At 39.6% G+C, this 27370-nt stretch overlaps 1 protein-coding gene across 2 annotated transcripts in view; it reads left to right on the top strand.

The window, feature by feature from the left end:
• The window catches only part of LOC149829567 (putative cyclic nucleotide-gated ion channel 5), a 93281-nt gene that overhangs the window by 25679 nt on the left and 40232 nt on the right, over window positions 1-27370 (top strand). The window contains exons 2-4 of one of the 2 annotated variants that reach the window (XM_090016022.1): window positions 6365-6551; window positions 7594-8167; window positions 11101-11313. In XM_090016022.1, coding sequence (XP_089872148.1) covers window positions 6493-6551; window positions 7594-8167; window positions 11101-11313 — 846 coding nt within the window. In that variant the 5' untranslated portion in view covers window positions 6365-6492. Of the gene's footprint in view, window positions 1-6364; window positions 6552-7587; window positions 8168-11100; window positions 11314-27370 lie in introns of both variants that reach the window. The other variant, XM_090016021.1, reaches the window with a different exon arrangement.

Here is a 27370-nt window from a genome sequence, read left to right as displayed (position 1 = left end):
TCTTTTAATTATGCAGATAACGTTTTTCTCATTAATGGCACTTATGTAATATAAGTGTTATGATGTAATATTTTAGCCTATATCTTTGTAAAGGCTATTTAATGATAAGAGATTAGGGCTCTGTGGTGTGAAACACATAAGCCGCCCCAGCCATTGTGTATCTCCCTCTCTCTCCCTTTTCTGTTTTCTGTTTCCTGTGCAGGCTGAACAGATCCCTCACGAAGTTTTACATGGTATCAAAGCCTGGTTGCGGAACTCTACCAAAAGCGTGTTCAGCGAGATCTGAAAAAGGAGTTTTTGATTCCAGCGAGATCTGAAGAAACAAGTTTTTACTCTTTCTCTTTCCAGTCATTCTATCTCTTCCTCTTTCCTTCTAACTCTAGTGCTCGTTCACCCTTCTTCTTTATATCACTCCTCATCATTAACGACTGCAGCATTAACGTCTGCATCTCCTTCTTCTTTATAGTATTCTTCACCATCTGCACCTTTTCTTAACATCAACGACTGCAGCTTCCTCCTCTCTGATTCCTTTTCTTTCTGTGGTTGTGAAAAGTTTTTTTTTTCATAATGCTGGACGTGCATATCAGTTTCTATTTTCATTTTTTCTTATTGCTGTCAGACTTGCATATCAGTTTTTCTTTATTTTCATTCTTTCTTATTGCTGTCAGACGTGCATATCAGTTTCTATTTTCATTCTTATTGCAGTCATACGTGCATATCCATTTTTTTTTTCTTTACAATCTGCACGTCAATCTCGATTCTTTCAAATTAGTGCTTTCTGTGCAAGGTCTATAGGCAGATTATAACAGATTACAATCTGCACGTCAATTAAAAAAAATCCTTTTAAGGTGTTGATAGCACAGGTACATGATTTATTGAAGCTCTGTTGATTGATTAAGTGATCTCAAATCCGTTTGTTACTCTTCATTTGTCTTGTTTGCTTACATGTTGTCCCATTGATATGGATTACTCCTCGTCATCCAGTCCCTCTGCAAGTTTCTTCAATCAGCTCGTTACGAAAAAACTTACTCATTCTAATTTCTTGACTTGAAAGAGACAAATACTTCCATTTATACGGAATCAAGATCTCGATGAACATCTGGATGGTTCTGTTCCTGTACCACCACGTCTTATCTTACAGGAAACCAAGAATGAGCAGGGTGACACAATTACTAAATCTATTAAGAATCCAGAGTATACAGTTTGGAGGAAACGGGATCAGTCTTTGGTTGCTTATATTACATCAACACTCTCCCCAAAAGTGTTGGCTACTCTTTCAGATGATTTCACTGCGGCACATCTATGGAGTAAGTTGTCTCAGACATACTCTCAAATATCTGAAGCCCGAGTTATGTACTTAAAAAATGAATTTCAAAGTTTGAAGAAAGGCTCCATGACAGTTATGGAATACATAGGCCGCTTGAAGAGTATTACTGGCCAATTGGCGGTTATTGGAAGTACTATTTCATATAAAGATAAAGTTCAACAACTTCTCAATGGATTGGACCCTGATTTTGACATGTTTACCACAACTTTGTTCTGCCTTCCCCACTTGCCCACCTTTGACGACCTTCAAGCGAAACTTCTCCAGCATGAGATAGTTATGAAACAAAGGGCAGAAGGAAATGAATCAGCTCGTTCTCATTCAGTCTTGGCCATGGACACTTCTGTAGGTTTTGGATGAGGAAATGGATGGCATCAAGGAGGCTGAGGTCGTGGACGTTTTGGGCAGGGAGGACGTGGTATCTTACCTACACCTGATTTTTCAGGTGTTTTTAATGCAGGGAATCAGAGGAGAGTGCCCACTTGCTTCTTATGTAACAAAAGAGGACACATGAAAGCTGATTGTTGGTTTAATCCAGAGTTACCGGAAGCGCCTAGGTAAAAGGGGAAGCGCGCTTCGGAAGCGCGAAACGTCGCGCTTTCGAAGCGTGAGGGGAAGCGTCCCCCTTTTTTGGGAAGCGCACTTCCCTTTTATGGGAAACACATTTCCCTTTTATGGGAAACACACTTCCCTTTTATGGGAAACACGCTTCCCCCATGCTTCCCCCTTGCTTCCCCATTTTTTCTATTTTTTTCGCTTCCCCCTCGCTTCCGGTTCGCTTCCGAGACGGTTCAAAATTTTCTTCTAAGTAATCCCATGCTTCCCCGCTTCCTAAAATTTTGAAAGTGCCTCGCTTCCCGCTCCCGCTTACCGTATCGCTTCCAGCTTCCCGCTCTCGCTTCCTCGACTGGTAACTCTGGTTTAATCCGCAGAACAAGGAAAAAATAAACAAAATTGAGAATAAGTCGGCTACTACTGTGGACACGAAAGCACCATCTACAGATGTGCAACAACTTCTGCTATCAGCATTATCACATATGACGATCAAGCAAAATGAACTAGGAGAATGATACGTTGATTCTGGTGCTGCCACACATGTCATGGGTAATGCGGGTAAGTTATCTCACTTATTGTCTTATCTAGAAAAAAGGTAGTATAGTTACGGGAGATGAAACTTATCACTCCATTAGCCATACCGGCAGTGCACATATTCCTATGTCAAAGTCTGCACTTCACTTGTCTAATGTTCTTCTTGCTCCTAATATTAAAAAGAACATTGTCTCTGTAGCTAAACTTGTTGACGATATGAATTCTTCAGTCGAATTTACTCCCTCTTCTGTTTATGTTAAAGATCTACGAACGAAGGAGACGTTCACTAAGGGGGAGCGACGAGGAAACATGAATGTCTTCAAGTCGATTCCCTCAGTTCCAGTTCTCCAGTTGAAGTCGTCCAAGCATTCTTCAGTGTCTTCGTCTTCAGAGTCTTTGTCTTTTATTCCATTGGAAGTTTTTAATTCATCTCATTGTAATAAGCCAGATATCTGGCACAGTCGCTTGAGACATTGTAGTTGGGGTTTCGTTGAAAGTCTTGTCTCTGATGGTCTTCTTCCAGAGTCTAGTTTATGTTCCTCTTTAGAGAATAAAAAATGTTCATCTTGTGAACTCTGCAAAAGTCATGTTCTCCCTTTTCATATTATTAATAAAAGAGCTTCAAAGCCATTTGAAATTGTTTGCTCCGATGTTTGGGGACCCGCACCTATTCCTTCTCTCTCTGGCAGTCGTTATTATGTTATTTTTATTGATTCTTATTCCCGTTATACTTGGATATATTTCTTGAAACGCAAGCATGAAGTTTTCCAAATATTTCGAGAATTTCATTCGATGGTCAAAACAAAATTTTCTTGTGATATTGTGCACTTGCAATGTGATGGTGGAGGTGAGTATTCATCGAACGAGTTTATTGCCTTTCTTCGGGATAAGGGAATAAGTCGACAAGTTTCTTGCCCCCACAGCTCTCAACAAAATGGGGTTGCAGAGAGGAAACACATGCATATTGTCGAGAGTGCGATGAGCATGTTACATGACAGCAATGTGCCCATTAGTCTTTGGACAAAAGTTTTTCACACATCTGTTCATGTCATCAATCGTCTTCCTATGGTTCTTCTGGATCGGAAATCTCCTTATTACGTTTTATTTGGGCAACATCCCTCTTATGATGAGCTGCGTGTTTTTGGTTGCACATGTTATGTGCATATTGATTCATCTCTGCGAAATAAGTTTCAGGACATGGCCGCTAAGTGCAGATTTGTTGGTTACACGGATGAATATAAAGGCTATCGATGCTATGACCCTACTACAAAACGTATTAGGACTTCCAGAAATGTTGTTTTCGATGAACAACACTTTCAGATCAATGACTCTGAAGCGTTAACATCTCGAGAAGTAGAGGTATATGATCCATGGATGAACGCAGATCTTTTTGCCAATATAAAAGAGACATGTCAGGCAACTTGTCCTTCATTCGACTTGAGAAGGGAGTCAGATGACTCACAGATGTATGTTGAGCCATCTTCAGTTGATCCACCACCGGTTGAACCACCTCCAGTTTCACGCTTCTCTGGACAAATATACACTAGAAGGAACAGGAATACATGACCGAAGGATGTGGAAATCATCCCTAATGCTCTGGCTCAAAGGCCTTCACGCATCAGGCATCCTATTCAGCGATGGGTGAGTTATGAGACATTTTCTCTTGGTTTTAAGCTATTTCTATCTCAGCTCACAAAGCAGAATGAACCCACTTGTCTTAGTCTCTTCAATCTCATCATTGGATTGAGGCTATGGATGAAGAAATGGAAGCTCTTCATGAATGTCAAACTTGGGAAATAGTGCCTCGACCGAAAAAAAAGAATGTTGTTGGCTCAAAATGGGTTTATAAAACAAAATATAAGCCCGAAGGAAGTATTGACAGATATAAAGCACGACTTGTTGCTCGGGGAATTACACAACAATGTGGTGAAGATTATGATGAAACCTTTAGTCCTGTAGTCAAAATGGGCACAATTCGTGTCATCATATCTCTAGCAGTCGACCGAGGATGGAAGCTTAGTCAGATAAATGTTAAAAATGCATTCTTGCATGAAAATTTAAAGGAAGAAGTATATATGGAGCAACCTCCTGAGTATGCCGAGAAGGATCCTACTGCCTGGGTATGCAAGCTAAGGAAATCTCTGTATGGGTTGAAACAGGAGTCTCATTCTTGGTTTGAAAGTTTTTCCATGCAAATTCAAGGATATGGTTTTAGAAGACGCTCTCTGGACCACTCGCTCTTTATTTACCAGAAAACGGACATCGTTACACTTCTTATATATGTTGATGACATTGTAATCACTGGGGGTTCAGATAATCATGTGCAAGATGTGAAGCGTTTTTTGATGAAAACTTTCAAGATGAAAGATTTAGGGGAGTTGAGGTATTTTCTTGGTATGGAGGTTGACAGACAAAAGGACACATTGACACTCATGTAACAAAAATACACTCTTGATCTCCTAGAAAGAGCCGGGATGACGAATTGCAAACCTGTCAATACTCCGAGTTGTCAATACTCCGAGTGTATTACATCAAAGGCTGAGTTCTGAAGATGACCATCTTTGTGTCGACCCTAAAACGTATAGAAGCCTTGTAGGGATGCTGCAGTATTTGACCTTTACCAGACCTGATATCGTTTATGTTGTCAATCATGTATCCCAATTTATGCACGCTCCAACGGAAGGTCATATGAAAGCTGTGAAGCGCATTCTACGTTATTTAAAAGGAACTATAGGAGACATACTTGTTTACCACAAGAACGATAACCTACATAAAGGACATGAACTCATCACTTGTACAAACACAGATTGGGCAGGGGATCCAGATGAAAGACGATCTATCTCTGGATATTGTGTATATATTGGACACAATTTAGTGTCTTTGAGCAGTAGAAAACAAAAGCCAGTGGCACGATCAAGTACAGAGGCTGAATACAAGTCGATGGTTGCAGGCACGACAGAAGTTACATGGATTAGACATTTATTGAGTGATCTTAGGGAGACAATTATTCGATCATCTCTTCTATGCGACAATCAAAGCGCAATAAACATTGTGTGTAATCCTATTCAACATAGCAGAACAAAGCACATTGAGATTGATCAACATTTTATACGGCAGAAAGTCGAGATGAAAGAGATAAAACTACATCATGTTCGAACAGAAGATCAAGTGGCAGACTTGTTTACCAAAGGGTTAACAACACATCAATTTTGGCTATTGAAGAGCAAGTTGTACATGCTCCAAAATCATGTACAACTTGAGGGAGGGTGTTAAAATAGAGCATGCACATGGATTTGGATCTGGATCCAAATCCATACATCTGTCTATTCTTTTAATTATGCAGCTGACGTTTTTCTCATTAATGGCACTTATGTAATATAAGTGTTATGATGTTATATTTTAATCTCTATCTTTGTAAAGGCTATTTAATGATAAGAGATTAGGGCTCGGTGGTGTGAAACACATAAGCTGCCCCAGCCATTGTGTATCTCCCTCTCTCTCCCTTTTCTGTTTTCTGTTTCCTGTGCAGGCTGAACAGATCCCTTACTAAGTTTTACACTATTCACCACTCTTTCACTTTACAATGCACAAAGTCACCCCTATTTATAGGGAAGAAGGAGAGAAAAGGAGAAGGGGAGAACCCTTCTAACCATTGGAGAGGATCTTGGACCCTCTCCAACGGCTATATAAAGTCTACATTGGTTGACTTAGTCAACTCAAGTTGACTATTATATATAATGTATATTTTATATAAATAACAATGTATATATACATACATATTATATATATGTATACATGTATATAAATATAATATATAAATAAATAAATAATATATATAAGATTGCTTCCATCTTAACAGTCAATTATCTTTGTTTTCCATATAATATTCAGAATTAGGCCGCCATTTTATTTTTTGCAGTTTTATGACTTCTATGACATTTTTTTTTCCAGGCCTTCTGTGCAGTTGCTTTCGCAGTTCTCTTAATAATTAAATGATGCAGTTTATTATCTGATGTTGGGCTAAAACTTAAAGAGTTTAGCATCTTACAGTAAATTAAAGCAAATAAACAATAGCCAAAATGATTGACTGTGGTTATAGATCACAACTTATGGGAGGTCAAAGAGAGAAGTTTGTAAGGTATTCATTTCTTCTTCAAGTGTCCCATTGTGTTATTGCTTCTTAAGCTTGCTTTTGTCTTTTCTTTTCATAGGATATATTTTTGTTCATATCACTGGATTCTGGATTAGCATAACAACATGAGGCTTGCTTTTGTTTTTTGACATGCCCCTTCATGCAACTATTGTCTTAAAAGATGCTCAAAAACCAATAAATTTTCATTTGTGTACTTCCTACTCTAACATGGCCGATTGGACCATTTCACTGTTTCTGAGATTGTGTCTGTGTGTGTAATATAGGGTGTGACTGTTGTGGTATGCTCTTGAATTACACAGAACTAATTTTCGAAAGCAAAAACTGACCTTTGGATCATGTTCAGCATGATCTATTAACTTCTTTTGTCTGTTGATTGATGTTTTTGGCCATTTTTAAACCATCCTCATTTTCATGCATTGCAACCAGTTGATTTTTTACTACCTTCAAAATTGAATCTAATGATGATTGAATTGTTTTATCTACTGCAGTGACTGATTGAATTTATACAATTGATAAGCAATGCCTATGCTTTGTGTCCTAGTGTCTCAAGAGTATTCATATCCCCAGAAAATTATCCGTTAAATGGAATGGCAAGATTGAGTTCAGGACATGGAGGTTCTATTTCCAACTTTTCACAGTTAGGTCAATATGTTTTGGCATTTTCATTGCTTAGTAGAGCTTACTTCTAAAATTTGCATTGACATTTTGTAACTTTAATTTGAAAGTTCAAATAGAATGACTCTAGAAGCTGATATGATTTCTAAATGCCACCATGAACCGGTCCTTATATAAGTAGGTTTAGTGCTGTGTGTGCTCATAGGTTTCATTTTTAGGCCTGGATAATCATATTGTTGTTGGGTATTTGACATGGTTCGTCTTTTTAGCCTAATAAATTGCTAAAATCTGCACCATGTGATTCTAGTTACCTTCCTGTAACTGCCAGCTTTCATGTTTCTATAATTGGGCTTTGATTGTTGGGTTTCTTAGTGGGATGTTTGCAGTGATATGGATGCTGATTTAGCTGCAGGCTGGATGATTTGGATTCTCGGTCTTCAATAAGTTCACAAAATGGGATTAAGCGATGCGGATTTAACTTGGAAGGATGGAATTCATCAAACCAGAGTACATCAAACTCCTTTAGGAGGGGAATGAGGAAAGGCTCTCAAGGACTTAGATCACTGGGTCGATCACTTCGGTTTGGTGTTTCTCGAGCAGTATTTCCTGAGGATCTCAAGGTCGCAGATAGGACAATATATGATCCACAAAATAAATCCCTCCTAAAATGGAATAGGCTTTTTGTTGTGTGTTGTATTCTTGCAGTATTAGTGGATCCCTTATTTTTTTACCTTCCGGTGGTTGATAATGGATCAAACTGCCTTGCAATTGGTTGGAATTTGGCCATCATACTTATTTCTTTGCGCACTGCCCTTGACTTGTTCTATGGAATTCACATGTATCTGCAATTTCGTACTGCATTCACTGCTCCATCATCAAGGGTTTTTGGTAGAGGTGAACTGGTTATAGACCCTGGGAAAATAGCTAAGAGATACCTGAAAAAGCAATTTATTATAGATTTCTGTTCTGTGCTGCCTATTCCACAGGTAAAAAGAACTGTTGTTCTTTTCTCCCTTTTCTTTCACTTGTATAAACTTGTTTTGCTTCCTTCATAGCGAGTTCTATATGTTTCAGAAAATATCGGTTCTTATTTTGCGTTATTTTTTCTTTATAGGAGATAGATGTTTCTAAGCATTGTTTTCAATTTCTTAATTTTGCTATGTTTGGGAGCAAGGTGGCAGACAGAGTTGCAAAAGTGAAAACATCCAACTCCTGGATAGTGCGAGATATTTGTGAACTTGTTTTATAGAAGGAGAAAAAAAGAAGAAATCTTAGACTATGTCTTTAACTCCCCCAAATGCTTCAACACCTTCTTCCAAACAGCCATTTTAGGTGGGGTTTGAGGCAAATTATCCTAAATCTTCGTATTCAACTGCAAGCTTCCAAACAGAGCCTTAAGATATTACAACTTGATGGAATTTTAGGTTTAAAATTATGTAAGTTCAAGGTTCATTTCGAGTCTCCGGAATTTAATGTTTGAAGAGAACTCCTTCAATGAAAAAGCAAGAAAAAGTCCCATTATCCCATATTAATTATTAAATGCATCATGCAAAATTACATCATTACCCTTGGTCATAGCAGTTAATCTAAGGAACCATCATCTTACTCCAAAACATGTTAGGAACAAAAAAATTTCATCATCTTGTTGACACGCTCCGACTGGCTAGCTGCTGGAAATAAACTGACTACTGGAGATATTTGTTACTTCATCATCTGCCACTTTTGTGGATTTCTAACATTTCACTAAATTCCTCCCTCCCCCCCAATTAAGCAGTCTCTAATGTTGTACTCATAGTTTAGTAGAACGTCCTTGGTCATGAACAACCTAAGGTGCTGCATGTTTATAACCTTGGTACCTGTTGGAGGGCATCTTTTTTTCGATTTATAACCCGAAGAAACCCCATCCGGCTTGAAGACCTGGTTCTATGGTCATCATGCTGGAGGCGTAAAACTCCGAGGTTAGGACCCCCCACTCTTGGGGTCTATGCTGCGCATTGGCTTGCGCAGAGGGGCGATGACCATGGGAATCGAACCTTGACTGCCCGTCTAGCAGTCAAGGCCCCACTCCACTATGCCACCCCCTTGGGGCTATTGGAGAACATCTTAACTGTTCGATCGAGTCTCTGTGATGCTGCTATTATGGTGATTTTATAACTTAAGAGTTATGAGTGGGGTGGACAAATGTTAAATTGGATGAGATGGTGCACATTGTTGACTGTCTTAGAGCTAAGGGCATGAGATCCCCATCTGTGGATCTTGCATTGTCATGTTGGCAAGCCGCCGTATGACCTAGCAAGTTGCCATTGCCCATTACACATGCCCACGATTGACTCATACTGAACCTATCCAAGTTTTCCAAGTTGAGTCATTCTTCTAGGTAAGTGTCATACTCTGTGGTCAATGTGAATTATCTTTTTGTGATTTTGTCTTAGCCTAGGGTGAGCAGTGGCTGGACCTATAATTTTCCCAGTACTATAATATGATTATTTTATTCAGATCTGCTTTATAAACATGGCCTTTTTTCATAACCAAAAGTAGAGATTTGAGTTGCATGCAGGTGTCATTCTGATCTTCTAAACAGGTTGTGGTTTTTACATTACTTTCCTTGAGACTACAGAACTTGTTTGCTCTTCTTCATATCGTTATGAACTTTAAATGTGAAACTTTGTCGACTTGATATTTATTAGTGGTACTAACTACAAGTTGTTCTGTTCTCTTTGTGCTTATAGCTGTATTTTATTTCAGAAATAATGCCTTGACTGAACTTTCTATTCTGGGGAATTTTGTTTATGGTTTTAGAAAAGCATTTGTTGGTTGGTGATGCTATCTGTAATGTTCTGCCATAACCTTATGTTGACTATTGTGATATGGTGATACTTTACTGATCATTTGTGAATACAAGTATCAGTTGAAATGTTGAGAATGTGATTGTAGTGTACAAAAGTAACAGTTTATTAATTTCTGAATATACGGCATTGATCCTTGTGACTAAGCCACTCATGTTAGTCAGGGAACCATTGTTTATTACTAGTCTACACTAAATATTAGAAACATGATTTGGTGATGTAGATTGTTCAATATAGTTTCAAGTTGTACATGATGGAAATAGTGTTCCATTACCCAAACTGAAATGATAAAGTTCCTAAGAGGGCCAATTTGCTGCAGTATGGTGATTCAGGGCTAGTGACTTAACTTGAGAAGATTAAAGAATTTTCAGGAGGATACTAGTTTAAATTTTAAACATATTTATGCATCCAGGTTTATATTACCGCCTATATGATGTTCATGACTGGTTTCTTTGGAATAGATATATGAGGGATGACAAAATTCAGTCAGTCGAAAAACTGTAGGCACTGTTTAATACACATAAGATATGCATCTTTGTAGCTGTAATGTGCATCTCTGGTTAATAAGAAAAATCATTTTGTTGATTAGCTTATTAGTGGTGTCAGTATTGCCTATAGGGATATATAGTTCAAATCATAAATATTCCTGTATCAGTTGAACCTAGGAGGATTTTGTGTACAGAGCGTTCCATGGATCAAGTTCTTGGACTTGTTTAGGTTTTCACTACCAGAATGATCTCTGTGTCTTTTTATTGTTGTGTCAACCTTCTAAAAAGGATAATCGTCTCTTTGGGAAACATGTGTCGAGAATTCTCTTTTTAGGAAACTAGGTACGTGAATACTTGTTTCTGATGTTTCTCTAAAAAAAAAAATTATTCTCTCAAAAAGAATCCTTGTTTCTTATGTTGCATTCTTAGCCTTTAAGAAACATATCTATAATCTTAAATACCATTTGGTGTCTAAATACACAGTCTCGGTACATTGTGGAGTGTTTTACTTTTGTTATTTTCTATTGGGGTAAGCTGAAAATAGTAACAATAGACATTCATGTTGACTTTTTGTATCTTTTGCAGATTGTAGTCGCTAGATTTCTCCATAATTCAGAGGGTTCAGTTGTGTTGGCTACAAAAACCGCACTGCATTATACTATATTGCTTCAATCTCTTCCAAGGCTTTTCCGGATATTTCCATTAACTTCAGAGCTGAAAAGGACAGCCGGTGTCTTCGCTGAAACCACTTGGGCTGGTGCTGCATACTATTTACTCTGGTACATGCTTGCCAGCCATGTAAGTGCTAGAATGTATTATTACATAATATACTCTTTTTATGTTCTTTTGTTTGGAAAGCCAAGGGATAGATAAGATGAGACTTATCATCAGAGGAATTTAGAGTAGTGGGACAATGACTATAATTATCACATCGCCCTTGCCTCTCATGTATAGTTCAATTGTTTATTACTGTTGCTTCCCTTCAATGGGGAAAATATGTCAATGAATATGAAAACACCTTTATTGAGGGAGATGCACAGTTTTTTTCTCCCTTTGTATAGTTATGGCACATGGATCCGGTTGCCAATGTGGGGATGTGGCCATTTTTATAAAGTTTTCAATATGACTAGTATATAAGAGGACATAGTATGGGGCCAAAATGGAGTATCTGTGTGACATAGTTGTTTAGTTTGTGGTCATACATGGATGATATTGTAAATCAGGTCTGGTTCTTTGCTGCATGCAAACCGAGGCTGTAGCTACACGTGAATTCGTGGAAGAAAAGAGTGACAGCCCAGCATGGACTCCAATATCCTATCGATGGAGGGAGGCCAGCCCCATAATGTCTTATTTATGTCAAAGTCCTAAAAGGGTAAATTACAACTTATATATGTGCTGTAAGATGCATCAATACCATTACAAACACAATCCCTATGTGAAGGGACAAAAACACCCCTGACGTGCTCTAGGCTTAACACTCCTCAAGCTATACATGCTTCTGAAACATGTACAATTTAGTCTTCAAATACTCATGCTCGGATTGTTAATCTTTTGTGAAGATATTTTGTACTTGATGTTCATAACTTAACAGACTTTGCCTCTATCTTTTCATATTCAATTCTTTTATGAAAAAAAGCTCTAATCTGTCTGAACTTGCTTTGGTTTACCATAAAAATATAGGATTCTAAGTCAAAGCTAGAGCACTTTAATTATAAAAAAAGGTTATGGATCAATCTACTTTTAAGCCCAACAATCTTATGAGACTGTATCCTAACCGTCTTTGAATGAATGTGGTTGCCAATGCTCTATACTCTGATTCTTTAGGTGACCCTGTTATGGTTTTCTGCTTTTGACTCTTCCATAATATCAAGTTCCTATCGAAGTAAACACCAAATCTTGAAAGTTGAAACTGACCTTCAAGTGTTGGGGACTTGGGGTTGCCTGCCCTTTCTGCATTCAAATAAATTTAATACTGATTGTATTGCTACTTTGGTTAGATCATTTGTGTAATATATGAGTCCATCCAATAGTTTCTTTCATGTGCCCCACAATTCTTTTTAACGCTTCCATGTGTAATAAGAGCTTGCATAAATTGGCAAACTTGATTAACCAAAAATGTGATAAATCTTGTGATAGTTAATATTTGTAATGCTTCTGCCCTGCTTCGATATTTTTTGGGATCCATTAATAATTCACCCTCATACTTGAATCATTGCCCAAGTAGTATCCACAGGCTTGCACAAAGCCATGTTAAATCTTTTTAAGATGTCTATGTCATATTAGTGTTGTGACATCTTAATGTGACTACATGTATATCAACTTCTATACCCAAAAAGTGTTTAACTAGCTCAGATCCTTCATAAGGAACGTAATGCAAAAATTTCATATCATTAATTAACTCTATAAAATTACCAATTGTGATGATGTCAACATATAAAAGAACTATGACAATTCTTTTACCACTTTTATTCATAAAGAATAAATGGTTGATTGCAAACCCTTCAAATCCTCTCGCTTTTAGCACACTATGAAAACTTTGGAACCATGTTCTCCAGTTTTGTTTCACAACATAAATTGATTTATTAATTTTGTAGAGATATCTGTTTGTGTTAGCCCTATCAAATTCTTGCAGTTGCTCCATAAAAACCTATTCCTTTAATTCTTTATATAAAAAACATTCTTTTTGTTCAGGACTGCCATATTTTTCACTTTTTGCATCTGATGTGTATACCTCTTTGGCACTCTCCTGTGCCATATAAATGGCTTTTGGCCTAAGCCCCCCATACTTCAATAACGGGTCCCTATGTGTTTGTGCATGCACACACTTTTTCTTCCACTCCTGCGCATGTGTTGAGAGTTTGTTTGTGCACTTAAAAGGCCTGCTTTCAATGTTTGTGATTGATCGAGGCACCGTCGCGGGGGCCTTCACTTCTGAGTTCGTGAGAAGTTGGTACCAGAGCCTAGTCGACGTTGGGATTAACAATGCCGCCGAAGAAATAAAGCATGACTTATTCGGGTAGTCAGGTTCCTCCTGAAGAAGAGTTCATGTTTGATGACCGTGTGTCAGTCATCGTGCACGATGTCGTCGAGCTAACAGGGACCGTGATCAACGTGGTAAAGTTGGTTAATGTGACAAATGCTGCTTTTGTGATGCTTGATCATGAGATCAGGATTGCAGTAGAGGGATTGGAGGACTCTATGGAAAGTCTTGCCACTAGATTTGACATAGTTGGCAAACTCGGCGAGTCGACTCAAGAATCACCCGAGTCGACCTGAATGAGACCTCAACTGGGTCACAGGACTGCTGATCCAACCTATCAAATAAATTTTTTTTATCATATAGTTTATTATATAGTTTATTATTTTAATGCATAATTCTGATATAGTCACTTGTTATGAAAAATCTAATATTGTTCAATGGAAAAAGTTAATAATCATGTATAATTATATGTTTTTGTAACTTAGTTATTGGCATATTAGCTTGAAGTTTAGTTATTTCCATGTCTTATTCATGTGCTTTCACTATAAAATATAGTCATGACTTGTCCGAGTCACTGAGTCAACCCACTGACTCAGTGACTGGTAGGGGTCCGATCCGAGACCGAGTCACGAGTTTGCCAATTGTGAGATTTGGGGATTTGGTGGATGATCTTGCCACCAAGTTTGATGATATGCTAAAATGGTTCAACACCATGGCTGCAGAAATGGATGTTGTTCGACAAAAGAATGATCAATTGGAGCGATAGCTAAGGACTGTCCCAGCTGGTGGATCAGCAGTGCATGCGGATAGGTCCCGTATCAAGCTACCTAAGCCCGCAAAGTATAGGGGTACTCGAAACTCGAGACATATCGTGAACTTTATTTACCAAATGAAGCAGTACCTCGATGCTGCCAGAGTTGAAGTCACAAATAGATGGCATATGTACTTTGCGGATGAAATAATCCTTTGGTGAACACACCGGCTTGTCGTGGTAGACTCATGGGAGGATCTCAATAAAGAGCTACAAGACTTCTTTTTGCCCAAAAATGAGGAAAGATTGGCCCGCAAGAGACTGCTATCATTGAAGCAGACAAGGTCAATTCACGGTTATGTCAAGGCATTCAGCTCGGTGATGTTGGACATCAAGGACATGGGCAATGCAGATTAGTTGTTCCACTTCAGGCATGTATTGCAAAGGTGGGAAACCACAAAACTGATTCAGCATGACCCTCCAACTCTCGCTGCATCGCTCGCTGTTGTCGAGAAGCTTGCCGAGTTCGATAGGCACAACATGACATTTCAAGGTAGGCAATATGAAAATGACCGTAACAATAACAACCGAAGGAATGACAATGGGCACAACACTATCCGTTGAAACCAATAGAATCTTGGCCTACAGGATGGCCAGAATAACAACAATAATTAGAACAAGAACAATCCTCAAGGACTGAACTACCATCGTCGTGACTGCTATATCTGTCACAGTGATCACTGGGCCTTGGTGTGTTCCAACATGAATCGTTGTCAAGGGAATGGAGATAACCGTGCACCCTGAGTTGTGAATGCCGTTCAAGGTAAAGAAGTTTGTCAACCTTCAGAGGCACCAACTGTTAGGGCAATGCAGATGATGAATGTAGTGAAGGTGATAGCTATTGCGGAACCACCTGTATGCAAGAAACTGATATACTTAGAACTTTTGCTCAACGGGAGACTCACCAAGGCATTGCTAGACACAAGTGTCACACATAACTTCATCTCTCGCAAAGAAGCAGAACGTTTAAGGTTACAGTGGGAGAAGGCGAGCTGCATGAAAGCGGTGAACTCCGAAGCAAAAACCATCTATGGTGTTATCTGTAATTCACCAGTGCGAATCCATAACTGGTCGGGAAGGACCACATTTTCAGTAGCACCGATGTATGATTTCAAAGTCATCCTTGGGATGAAATTTTTGAGAAGTAATAAGGCTGTGCCGATGCCTCACCTGAACAGTCAGCTTTGAGGGTGAGAATCAACCCTACATGATAGCCACACTGCTTGCAGAGAAGCCTCGTGAGCGATTTGTGTCTGCACTCCAACTAAAGAGAGGCATGAAAAGTGATGATGAAACTTTTCTTATCACGATCCGAGCAATGAAAGAAACGAGAGAAGTTGCTGATGTCCCAGGGGGCCTTACTGCTCGTGTTGAAGGAGTTTGGTGAAGTTATGCCCGCTGAACTATAGAAAAAGCTTCCTTCTAGGCGTGAGTTAGACCATTAAATTGAGCTAATGCCGGGTGCACGACCACCCACAATGGCTCTATACCGTATGGCAATTCCTTAATTGCAGGAACTGCTCCAGTAACTCGATGATATGTTTGAAACATGGATCATCCAACCGTCCAAAGCTCCCTTTGGAGCACCCATGCTATTTCAGGCAAAACACGATGGGTAGAAGCGTTTGTGCGTAGACTAGAGAGCATTTAATAAATTGATAGTGAAGAATAAGTATTCATTTCAGACTTGTTTGAGGCTTAGGTTTTCTCTAAGTTGGACCTGAGATCGAGTTATTGGTAAGTAAAAGTAGCTAAAGAGACAAAGCCATGACCACTTGTGTGATGCGTTATGGGGCGTTCAAATTTCTTGTTATGCCATTCGGCCTGACGGACGTGCCCATAACCTTCTCAACCTTGATGAAAAAGATTTTCTACTTGCACCTAGATAAATTTGTCGTGATTTACTTAGACGATATAGTGGTGTACAACAACTCTACGGAGGAGCATATTCGACACCTTCAGATTGTGTTTCAGACTCTAAAGGATCGCGAGTTGTATGTCATGCGAAAAAAGTGTCTATTTGGTCAGATAGAAATTCACTTCCTTGGCTATGTTGTTGGAGGCAGATTAAAAATGGACCACATGAAGGTTGGAGCTATTGAAGAGTGAGAGCCGCCTGCTAAAGTTTCTGAGTTACGTTCTTTCTTGGGACTTGCTAAATATTACCGATGATTCATCAAAGGATATTCTCAGATCGATGCCCCACTCACTGATCTATTAAAAAAAGACAGGCCATGGCTATGGTCTGATGCATGCCAGGAAGCTTTTGAGAAGCTGAGGCTTGCCCTGACAGAAGAAATTGTGCTACGGTTACTAGATTGCCAATAGCCATTCAAAGTGCAGATTGATGCGTTTTACTTCGTGATTGGAGGGGTATTGCTTCAGGAAGGACATCCCATTGCATTTGAGAGCTGCAAGTTGAATGATGCTGAGCGACGATACACTGTGCATGAGAGTGAAATGTTAGCAGTCGTGCACACAATTCGTATTGCACACTGACAATGTTGTAATGAGTTACTTTCGGACTCAAAAGAAGTTGATTCTAAGACAAGCCCGCTAGCAAGATTATATGGCGGAATTTGATATGGTCCTTGAGTACAAGTCAGGGAGGACCAATGTTGTTGACACTTTGAGTCGGAAGGCGGAACTTGCAGCACTGCTCTTTTGGGACGACAACGTTAGCCAACCGACAAACGATCTTCTCGAACAAGTTTGGGAAGCATTGAAGAATGATCCGACAACCCAACAACTGATCACACTGGTAAAGGAAAAACACAAATTTTGGTTGGAGGACAATTTGTTCTGCTCTATGGGAGATTGTTGGTATATCCCGCAACAAGATACTCTACAAAGACGCTTAATGCACGAGTGCCATGATACCATTTGGGCAGGTCACCCAAGACACAGAGGACTCTGATGTTGTTGGAACTTGCGTTCTACTGGCCGCAAAATGTGCGGTGATGTGGACGCCTATGTGTGAACTTACTTGAACTGTCAGCAAGACAAGCTCGTTAACCAGAGACCTGCAGGATTATTGGAGTCGCTATTAGTGCCAAGCCATCCGTGGGAGTGTATTTTCATGGACTTCATCGTCAGCTTACCAAAAGCTTAAGGTTGCAATTCAATTTATGTGGTCGTGGATAGGTTTTCGAAGTATGCTATCTTTGTGCTTGCCCCCGCGACCTGTTCAACTGTCGATATCGCAAAGTTGTTCGTGCGGAACACGATTAAGTATTGGAGAATACTCGAGAACATCGTCAACGATCGAGACGCCCGCTTCATAGAAAATTTTTGGCAAGTATTTCGCTTGATGGGGACAAACTTGCACTTTAGCACAAGTTTTCATCCTCAAATCGCTGGGCAAACAAAGAGGATTAACGATATGCTAGAGGAATATCTTTGGCACTTTGTTAGTGCCAACCAAAGAGATTGAGTTGATTTACTTGTTACCACTGAATTCTGCTACAACCTCCAGAAGAGCGAGTCATCCGGCCATAGTCCATTCGAAGTTGCAAGAGGACAACAACCGCAGACTCCATACTCCCTTGTCGCACGAGGACATAACAAAGTACCTTATGCATACCAGTTTGTCAGAAACTAGTAGGATCAAACAAAATTGGCAAAGGCGTATCTAAACAAGGGGACCAAGCACATGAAGAAATGAGCTGACGAGAAGCGTCGGGCAACAAAATTTTGTATTGGTGAATCTCTTCCCCAACCACACAGTTATCTTTCGAGGCCACCACCGATGCCTCATTTGCAAGTATGATGACCCTTTCACCATCACCAAGCGTGTTGGGAACTTAGCCTATAGATTGGACTTACTATCACATTTTCAAGTGCATTCAGTCTTTCATGTGTGCAACCTGAAGCCTTTTCATGAAGATAAAGGAGATCCTCAACGAAGCATGCCTCAACGTGCTCCCATCCCACAACATACGTTATCAACAATCAACATCCTAGTCCGAGAACTAGAAGTCATCCTCAACCACTCCAACAAGTACATTGACGAAGTTAAGAAGTACCTGATGCAATGGAAATGTCTACCATAAAGTGAAGCCACCCAGAAGAAAGTTACCCACTTGTTTTAGCATCGTCAATTTGTGTAGGACTACCATGAACGATTGATGTAGAGGACAATGCTAACTTAAGCGGGGGAGCGTGTTCCGAACCGACATGTTTTTTACTTTTTGCATCTGATGTGTATACCTCTTTGGTGCTCTTCAGTGCCATATAAATGGCCTTTGGCCTAAGCCCACCCCCTCGTATACTTCGGTAACAGGTCCCTCTCCCCTTCTCTCTCTCTTTATATGTACTTTGCTTCCACTTGCTATAAAGAAAGTTTATGCATCCTTGCCTCTTTGCTCTCTATTTGTTTTGTGCATGCACATACTTTTGCTTCTGCTCTTGTGCGTGTGTTGAGAGTTTTCTGTGCACTTAAAAAGCTTGCTTTTAGTGTTTGTGATTGACCAAAGCACTGTCGCGGGGGACTTCGCTTCTAAACCCGTGACACTTTCTATCTAGTTGATAAAAATGTCAACCATAACAAAGTAGTAGATGCAATAACTCTCACTGTTGCCGTCTTCATCGCTAGAGCAATTGTTTCCTCATAGTAGTCCATATTTTTTATTATAACTGTGATATAAGTCTTGCCTTCTAGGGTTGGGAAACAAGCCAAGCCGCTCGTGGCTCGACTCATCTTTGGCTCGTGTTAGAACCACGATAGAGTACGCAGGAACCGAGAGAGAGAGAGAGAGAGAGAGAGAGAGAGAGAGAGAGAGAGAGAGAGAGAGAGAGAGAGAGAGAGAGAGAGAGAGAGAGAGAGTCACTCAATTATTAGGGTTTAATCTCTACTTAAATAGAGATTAAACAAGAGCACCAAATTACAAAAATAGCCCTCACACAATATATAATAACACGTAAACCCAAAATACCCTTATAGCATGTCTCAACACTCCCCCTCAAGCTGGAGCATAGATATCAATCATGCTCAGCTTGTCACAATAGTGAGAGAAACTCGGCCTCGCCAGAGCCTTGGTAAAGACATCAGCTACTTGATCTTCGGAAGATACATGATCGGTGCATATATACCCAGCCTGAACTAAGTCGCGAACATAGTGACAGTCAACTTCAATATGTTTAGTCCTTTCATGAAACACTAGGTTGTTGGCAATATATGTAGCAGCCCTCTTGTCACACATCATCAACATAGGTAGGGATACTTTTACTTGAAGCTCGGTCAAAACTGATTTTACCCACATAATCTCAGCTACGGTCTGGGCCATCGCCCGGTATTCAGATTCAGCACTTGACCTGGCTACAACAGTTTGTTTCTTACTCCTCCAGGAAACAAGATTTCCTCCCACAAACACACAAAATCTAGATGTTGACTTTCTATCTTCAACAGACTCCGCATAATCTGCATCAGTGTAAGCAACAACGTCCAAGGAGGGATTTCGTTTAAACAACAGACCTTTACCAGGAAATGACTTTAAGTACCTGAGAACCATCATAGCTGCATCCCAGTGAACTTTGGTAGGTTTGTCCATGAACTGACTGATTTTACTCACGGCTAATGAAATGTCAGGTCTAGTAACAGTCACATATAACAACTTACCCACCAAGGATCTAAAGCTGGTACTATCCACATAGTCAGACTTCTCATCAAACATGTGAGTTTTGGGATCCATTGGAATGTTAGCTGGCTTAGCTCCTAGCATTTCAGTTTCTTTTAATAAATCCAACACATACTTTCTTTGCGACAAAACTAAGCCCTCTTTGTTTCTTGCAACCTCGATACCCAGAAAATATCGAAGGTGACCAAGATCTTTCGTAACAAAGTGTTTCTGAAGATGATCCTTTGTTGCAGAAATATCTTGAGCACTGCTCCCTGTTAATATGATGTCATCGACATATACCGCCATAACAACAATTTCAACATTGGTTTTCTTGATAAACAAGGAGTGATCTGAAGCTGACCTGACAAATCCAAAATTCGACATTACCTCAAATAATTTGTGAAACCATGCTCGGGGGCTCTTTTTCAGGCCATAAATAGCCTTCTTCAACTTGCACACCTTCTGACACTCCCCCTGAACCTCGAAGCCTGGTGGTTGTTGCATGTAGACAGTTTCATGCAAATCCCCATACAAAAAGGCATTCTTGACATCCAACTGAAACATGTGCCATCCATGGTGTACAACAACAGAAAGAACTAGACAAATAGTGCCAAGATGAGCAACTGGGGAAAAAGTTTCAAAAAAGTCAACCCCATAAGTCTTAGTATAGCCTTGAGCAACTGGGAAAAAAGTTTCAAAAAAGTCAACCCCATAAGTCTGAGTATAACCTTTTGCAACCAACCAGGCTTTGTACTGTTCAAGTGTCCCATCCGAGTTATATTTAATGCTATATACCCATTTGCAACCTACAATATCTGCATCAGTGGGGGGATCAACCAAGTCCCAAGTTCCTCGAGACCATAGGGCATCCATCTCATCACGCATAGTCTGCATCCATTTGGAGTCGAGTAGAGCTTGACTGTGATGAAGCAGAACAGAGGAGACAGACAGTTCTGAAATAAAATTCTTCATAGATGTCCCAAGGTTAACTTCTGAAACAAATTGCGAGATGGGGTGGAGAGTGCACTGTCTCTTTTCCTTGCGCAAAGCAATGGTAAGATCATCATCAGGAGTAGAAACTGTAGTATGCTCAGAAATACTTACCTCAGGAAAAGGAGATAACAGAGACATGGAGGTAGGTGGTACCCTGTGAGAGTATACTATGGGAGGGTTTCGATAGCGAGACATCCCATACGATGGAGCCAAGGACTGAGGATGAAGCGACTCTAACGGAAAATGAGGAATTGGCAGAGGAAGGGAATCACCAAGGCTCTCCTGTAATCTTGGAGTAGTACTCGAAAAGTATGGAATAGACTCAAAGAAGGTAACGTCCGCACTGACATACTCTTTATGAGATATAGGGTCATAGTAACGATATCCTTTTTGGTTTTTAGGATACCCAAGGAAAACACATTTAATAGACTGTGCAACAAGTTTATCTCGATCAGGAGCCAACTTATGCACAAAACACACACATCCAAAATCTTTAGGGGGGATAGGAAAGAGAGGAGCCTTCGGATGAAGAATTTGAATTGGGATCTGGTCTTCTACAGAACTTGAAGGCATGCAATTTATAAGAAAGCTGGAAGTCAAAACCGCATCACCCCAGTATGAGGCAGGCATATTGGATTGAATCATTAGACACCGAGCAACATTGAGGATTTGTCTATGTTTCCTCTCAGCCACCCCATTTTGCTGGGAGGTATGAGGACATGTAAATTGAGGTTGAATCCCATTAGTAGAATAGAATTGAAGCAAGTCTTTAGATTTGAACTCAAGAGCATTATCAGTGCGAACATTTTTAACACACACGTCAAATTGAGTTTTTATCTCAGCAATTAAAGATTTAAGAATGACAGGACCTTGAGACCGATCTTTTAACAGGAACACCCACGATAACCTTGAGAACTCATCAACAATAACAAGATAATAACGACACTGAGTTCTACTTGGAATCCTACTCGGACCCCACACATCGACATGAAGAAGACCAAATAATCCTTGACTGGACGGACTCTGACTGGAGGGAAAAGAACTTCGACAATTTTTCCCAATTGACATGTTTCACACTGAAAGGAAACTGAAGGAGGTATATGAGGAATGACATAATGAAGTTTTGTCACTGGAAGGTGACCCAGACGATGATGCCACAATAGAGGACTTGAGGATGATGAAACATCAGAATAGGCCGAAACCTCTGGTTGATGTAAATAATACAGACCACCTTCCTCATAGCCGCTACCAATTCTTTTCCCCGTCAGCAAGTCCTGAACTGTGCACCCCATATGATAAAAAATCATCCTACAAGTCAACTCTTTTGTCATACAACTGACGGATAATAAATTCTGTGGAAATGAAGGAGCATGAAGAACATGCGACAATTGAAGGGTAGGGGAAATAGATATGTTTCCGTGCCCTACAATTGGGGAAGAACTCCCATCAGCAAGAACACCCCTTTTTGATCAGTCACAGGATTTAAACTTAAAAAGTTACTCGAATTTCCGCACAAGTGTCTGGATGCTCCAGAATCAATGATCCACCTACCACCTTGGCCAGATAGGCCATCACTTGCCAAGCACGCAACCTTAGCAACAGAAGACTTCGAAGAGGATGAGCATAAAGCAAGAAGCTTGTTATATTCAGCCCGGCTAAGAGTTACATAATCATTGGAGTAATCTGCATCTGATTTAACCACTTGAGCCATACTATAAGGAAAAATAATGGGTTAAAAACGAACAGGTACAGTCATATGCGCATACCAACAACCAACTATGAAACCGACTATATCTCGATTGGATTTTACCAATGAAACCGACTATACACGATTGCCGCCTGTTTAGATCCACACTTCAAGTATAATTTTAAAGGAACTTGACCAAAAACCTTCCACCTCAACAAAGGATTGCTATAGAATGTATATCAATACCACACATCCAACATGATAAAGATGTGTTTGGTTCATACCTGAAACTGCGACACTTCCAGCAGACAATGGTAGACTCAACTCTCCACCACAGCAGTCAAACTAATATAAACTTAGATCAGATCCACAACACTAGACTGAATATCACGACCCAATTCATAACTGAATAATACGAATCCGAACTGATCTACTCAGCAGTTGCTACCATAGACAATACCAAGACCGTGATGCGACTGGTTCATGACGGAACTTGCAGACTTGTTCGACATCCACGCTACCACCATAGATATGATCAGAAGATGTAAACAACTAAACCCCTTTCTGGATGATCTCAACAAAACTATTGAGATGCTTATACTCCAGCAAATCAATATTTGATCAAGCATATCAAGTTGGGAACCTAGGTGATGGTCTGCAGTAGACGGCTTCAATTACACCAAAAACAAATATTAGATCTGAATATGATCTGACTTAGCATCACCACGTCAACCCACATGAACAACAACCCACGACAACTCAGAGACCGCTGATCGCCAGCACCACAACGATATTAACAACAATAACTCACGACCACACCAGATTAGATATAATCACAGTATCTTTAACACACCTGCAATGAAGACCGATCTGGTCCACACCATGCGACAAGCTCAGAATCACCACCAACTGCAACCTCGTCAACGCCACGACTTCAACACACAAGTATCAACCTGTTGCTCCAGCTTGCCAAATCACGACGATCCATATCTTTACACAAATTTGCGTGGATCTTATGCCCACACCTACCTTACCAATCGATTGGACCCACACCCCATTCAGATCAATGACATATGTGAGTCATGCCTCTGCAAAGTCAGATCTGCGACCAGATCTGATTCACTTCTACACTTTTCAGATCAGCGACAAGACCTTTTCACGACCACACAACTCACGACTACTGCACTCAGATCTAAGACAGGATCCACGACTTCAACCTCAACCACAAGATTCAGATTAGATGTTAGATCTGAATCACATCCACAAAATCAACAACTTTCAGATCTGCGACAAGCCAGATCTGTATTAGGTCCACAGCGTTGACGGCGGCTGCAACTTTGATGTTCTCCAAACACCACCAATGATGATCTTCAGCTACCCAGAGATATGCAAGGCTCTGATACCAAGTTAGAACCACGATAGAGTACGCTGGAGAGAGAGAGAGAGAGAGAGAGAGAGAGAGAGAGAGAGAGAGAGAGAGAGAGAGAGAGAGTCACTCGATTATTAGGGTTTTAATCTCTACTTAAATAGAGATTAAACAAGAGCACCAAATTACAAAATAGCCCTCACACAATATATAATAACACGTAAACCCAAAATGCCCTTATAGCATGTCTCAACAGCTCGTAAAGAGCTTGTTCAAATTTGTAAAATGGGCTTGACAAACTGAATATGAACAATAGGTACCTGGCTCAGCTCAGCTTGTATAAGCTCGTTAGGTATTAAAAAATATATTTTAGGTCTATGTAACATGGACACGACTTCCTTTGTGTCCAAAAGTAGATTCAGTTAACCCTAACCAAGTCCAGTTTTATCTATATTATATATTTAAATACATAAGTGCACACACACACACACACACACACATATATATATATATATATATATATGCACCAGTGTGGTGTTATTCTTGATTGGTGAAGAATTACAATTGTAAATTGTTAATTTTATTTATTGCATGAATTTATGCATGATGAATTGATAATTGTTTTTATTTCATTATTGTTAACTTAAAACTGTTAAAAATTATATATATACCCTCCCTGCACCCCCGCACCCAAGTTTTTTTAAAGTGCCGCATCCGCATCTGCACCTATGTGACATAGTTTTAGATATATTTTGCATATATTTTACATGTATTTTTTTGGTAATCATATTTCTTCCAGCTCCATGCCAATGTATATTTTCTATAAACAAGCCAGCTTGAACTCAGCTCATTTAACTTGGGCTCATTATGAGCTCAAACTTGGCTTGGCTCACCACAAAAATGAGTCAAGCTTGAACATTTCATGCTCGGCTCATTCAGCTCGTTTAGCAGTCCTAATTGAAACCATCCTTGTGCATGTTATGACCTGTTGGTTCAATCATCTTGCAATTATCATTGTTTCTCATGGTCGACAACTCACTTTGTTTTAGAATGAATTTTAAGAAATCTTCTCTCATTGGCTGCAAGCCTGCAACATGTTTTTCAATGTACTTGCTTATAAAGAAGGCTCTATGTCGTGTGCAATACTTTTATCATCACTTTGCACTTACTGATTTCCTGTCACAAACAACTTGGAAAGAGAATAATCTATTCTCGTTAAAAGTAACATCTTGAAGTAAAAACATGCTTCAGTCTAATGATATCCTATAAAAATATAATCAACCTTAGATCAAGTTCTTTTGTTTCTCTAAACTTTTAATATGAACATAGCATAAACATCCGAAGCTCCTTAAGAATCCATGTTTTGGAGGCTTTGCCATAAATAACTTAGAAGGTGACTTTCCATCTATGTCACATGGGTGCGGGTGCGGGGGTGCGACAAAAATATAAAAAAATATATATATAAAGTCCAAAAGTTGGACATAAATGACCCTGGTGCATTGATTGCACCCAGGGTCAGGTTGACCGCATCGGGTGCGGGTGCGGGTGAGACACCTAGTTGGAGAATCCCTGTGACATATAGGGCAAAAAAAATTTCTTGGCAATTTTTTTTAAGTCTGAAAATTGGACCAAAATGACCCTGGGTGCGTTGACCGCACCCAGGGTCGGGTTGACCGCACCCGCACCCACGTTGCATCGCGTCGACGCGGGTGCGGCACCCTGCTAGCCGAATCCCTGTGACATAGCTTTCCATTTAAAATATCCAAAGACGGTCTATTAGTTAGAAATACTGCAGTGTGGAAGGCTTCAATGCATAAGTACTTAGGAGTACCATTATAAAACATCTTAAGCAGTCCAACTTCTGTATGATTATGTTTCCTTATTATCGAACAAAGCTAATCTCAAGCATAGAAGAGGATACAAATAAGACTAGGGAGAGAGGAGGAAACTAGAAACTTCGTTAGAAAGCAAGTAAAATGGTTACTACAATATATGGGAGTCTCCCTCCCTTGGTTCACAAAAAGACAAAAATGGTTGGCTAGAATACCCCATGGCTAAATACAAGAATACCCCTCTATAACATAATATATAAAAGAGAAGAAGGGTAGCACAAATGTTAGTAATACACATGTTACATTTCTCGATACTCCCCTTCAAACTTGAGGTGATGTGAGCACAATCATTCTAAGTTTAAAGAGGAATGTATGAAATGCCTTAAGGGGCAAACTCTTAGTAAAACAATGTGCTATCTAATGATCTGTCCCAATGTATAACAAGGAAATAACCCCTTCCAAGTACGCTATGTGAGTAAAGTGACAATCTATCTTAATATGTTTCATGAAACTCACGATTCTTAGCAATGTGAATGGCACTATGATTATCACAGTGCAATGGGGTTCCTCCATCGATTTTAACACCCATGTCCTCTAGTAGCCATATCTCTGTAGTAGCTTGGGCCATGGCCCTATACTCTGCCTTAGTTGTTGATAATGCAATTCTTTACTGCTTCATTCTTTTCCAAAATACCAAGGAATCACTTAAAAATATACACAACCTTGTGGTGAAGTGCTATCCGGTGCCATCCCTCTAAAGTCCACATCACAATAGGCTCTCAGCTCGAGTGTAGAAGAGGCAGAGAAGAATAAATCATAGTGCGTAGTATCTCTGATATATCTTATAATCATTAACACTGCAGCTAGATGCATGGATCTAGGAACACTCATAAATTGACTCACGACATGGACTACAAATGTAATGTCGAGTTTGGAGATAGTTTGTAACGACCCCAACTCGTACCCATGAAAAAGTGACAAATTTTTTTTTAAACAAGTGCAAAAACATTCTCAGAAACTCGGGGCCTTTACAGTTACAATACATCCACAACCACAAGGGATCTTATACTTATCTTTCAAACCAAACCAAACTTTATTTAATTAAAGTGCATATAGTCTGAGACAACCAAATAAAATGTAAATAAAGTAGAAGAAGAGCTACGTTGTCCAAAAGAATTTGTCAAGTAATCTGTAGTCCCCTCGTGACTCCTTTCAAAAGAAAGTCGTCTCACTGGGCATCTGAGGCTGCGAAAAACACAAAAGTAAGGGTGTCAGAATCCAAAGAATTCTGTGTATGAATCCCTCTAATAAAAAAATAAGTAAAAATAACATAAATAAGATTCATGCAATATTTTAGAGGGAAGCAATTATAACAAATTCACAATACAATTAATTATTTATGTAATAGGAAACAATTGGAAAGCAAGAGGGATCACAATTTAAGCAATAAACACATTTAACATGCATTAGGGAGCAAATATCATGCATTCACTAATATATTACAATTAAGGAAACAAATAAATATGCATGATCTAATGCATAACAAAAATATGCATGATTTTAGTGCA

The sequence above is a fragment of the Nuphar pumila genome, chromosome 8, assembly GCF_984573655.1.
Source record: "Nuphar pumila chromosome 8, dmNupPumi1.hap1.1, whole genome shotgun sequence".
Classification (NCBI taxonomy): Eukaryota; Viridiplantae; Streptophyta; class Magnoliopsida; order Nymphaeales; family Nymphaeaceae; genus Nuphar; species Nuphar pumila.
Note: the sequence above shows the minus strand (reverse complement) of the source record. Positions and strands in the feature narration are given on the sequence as shown.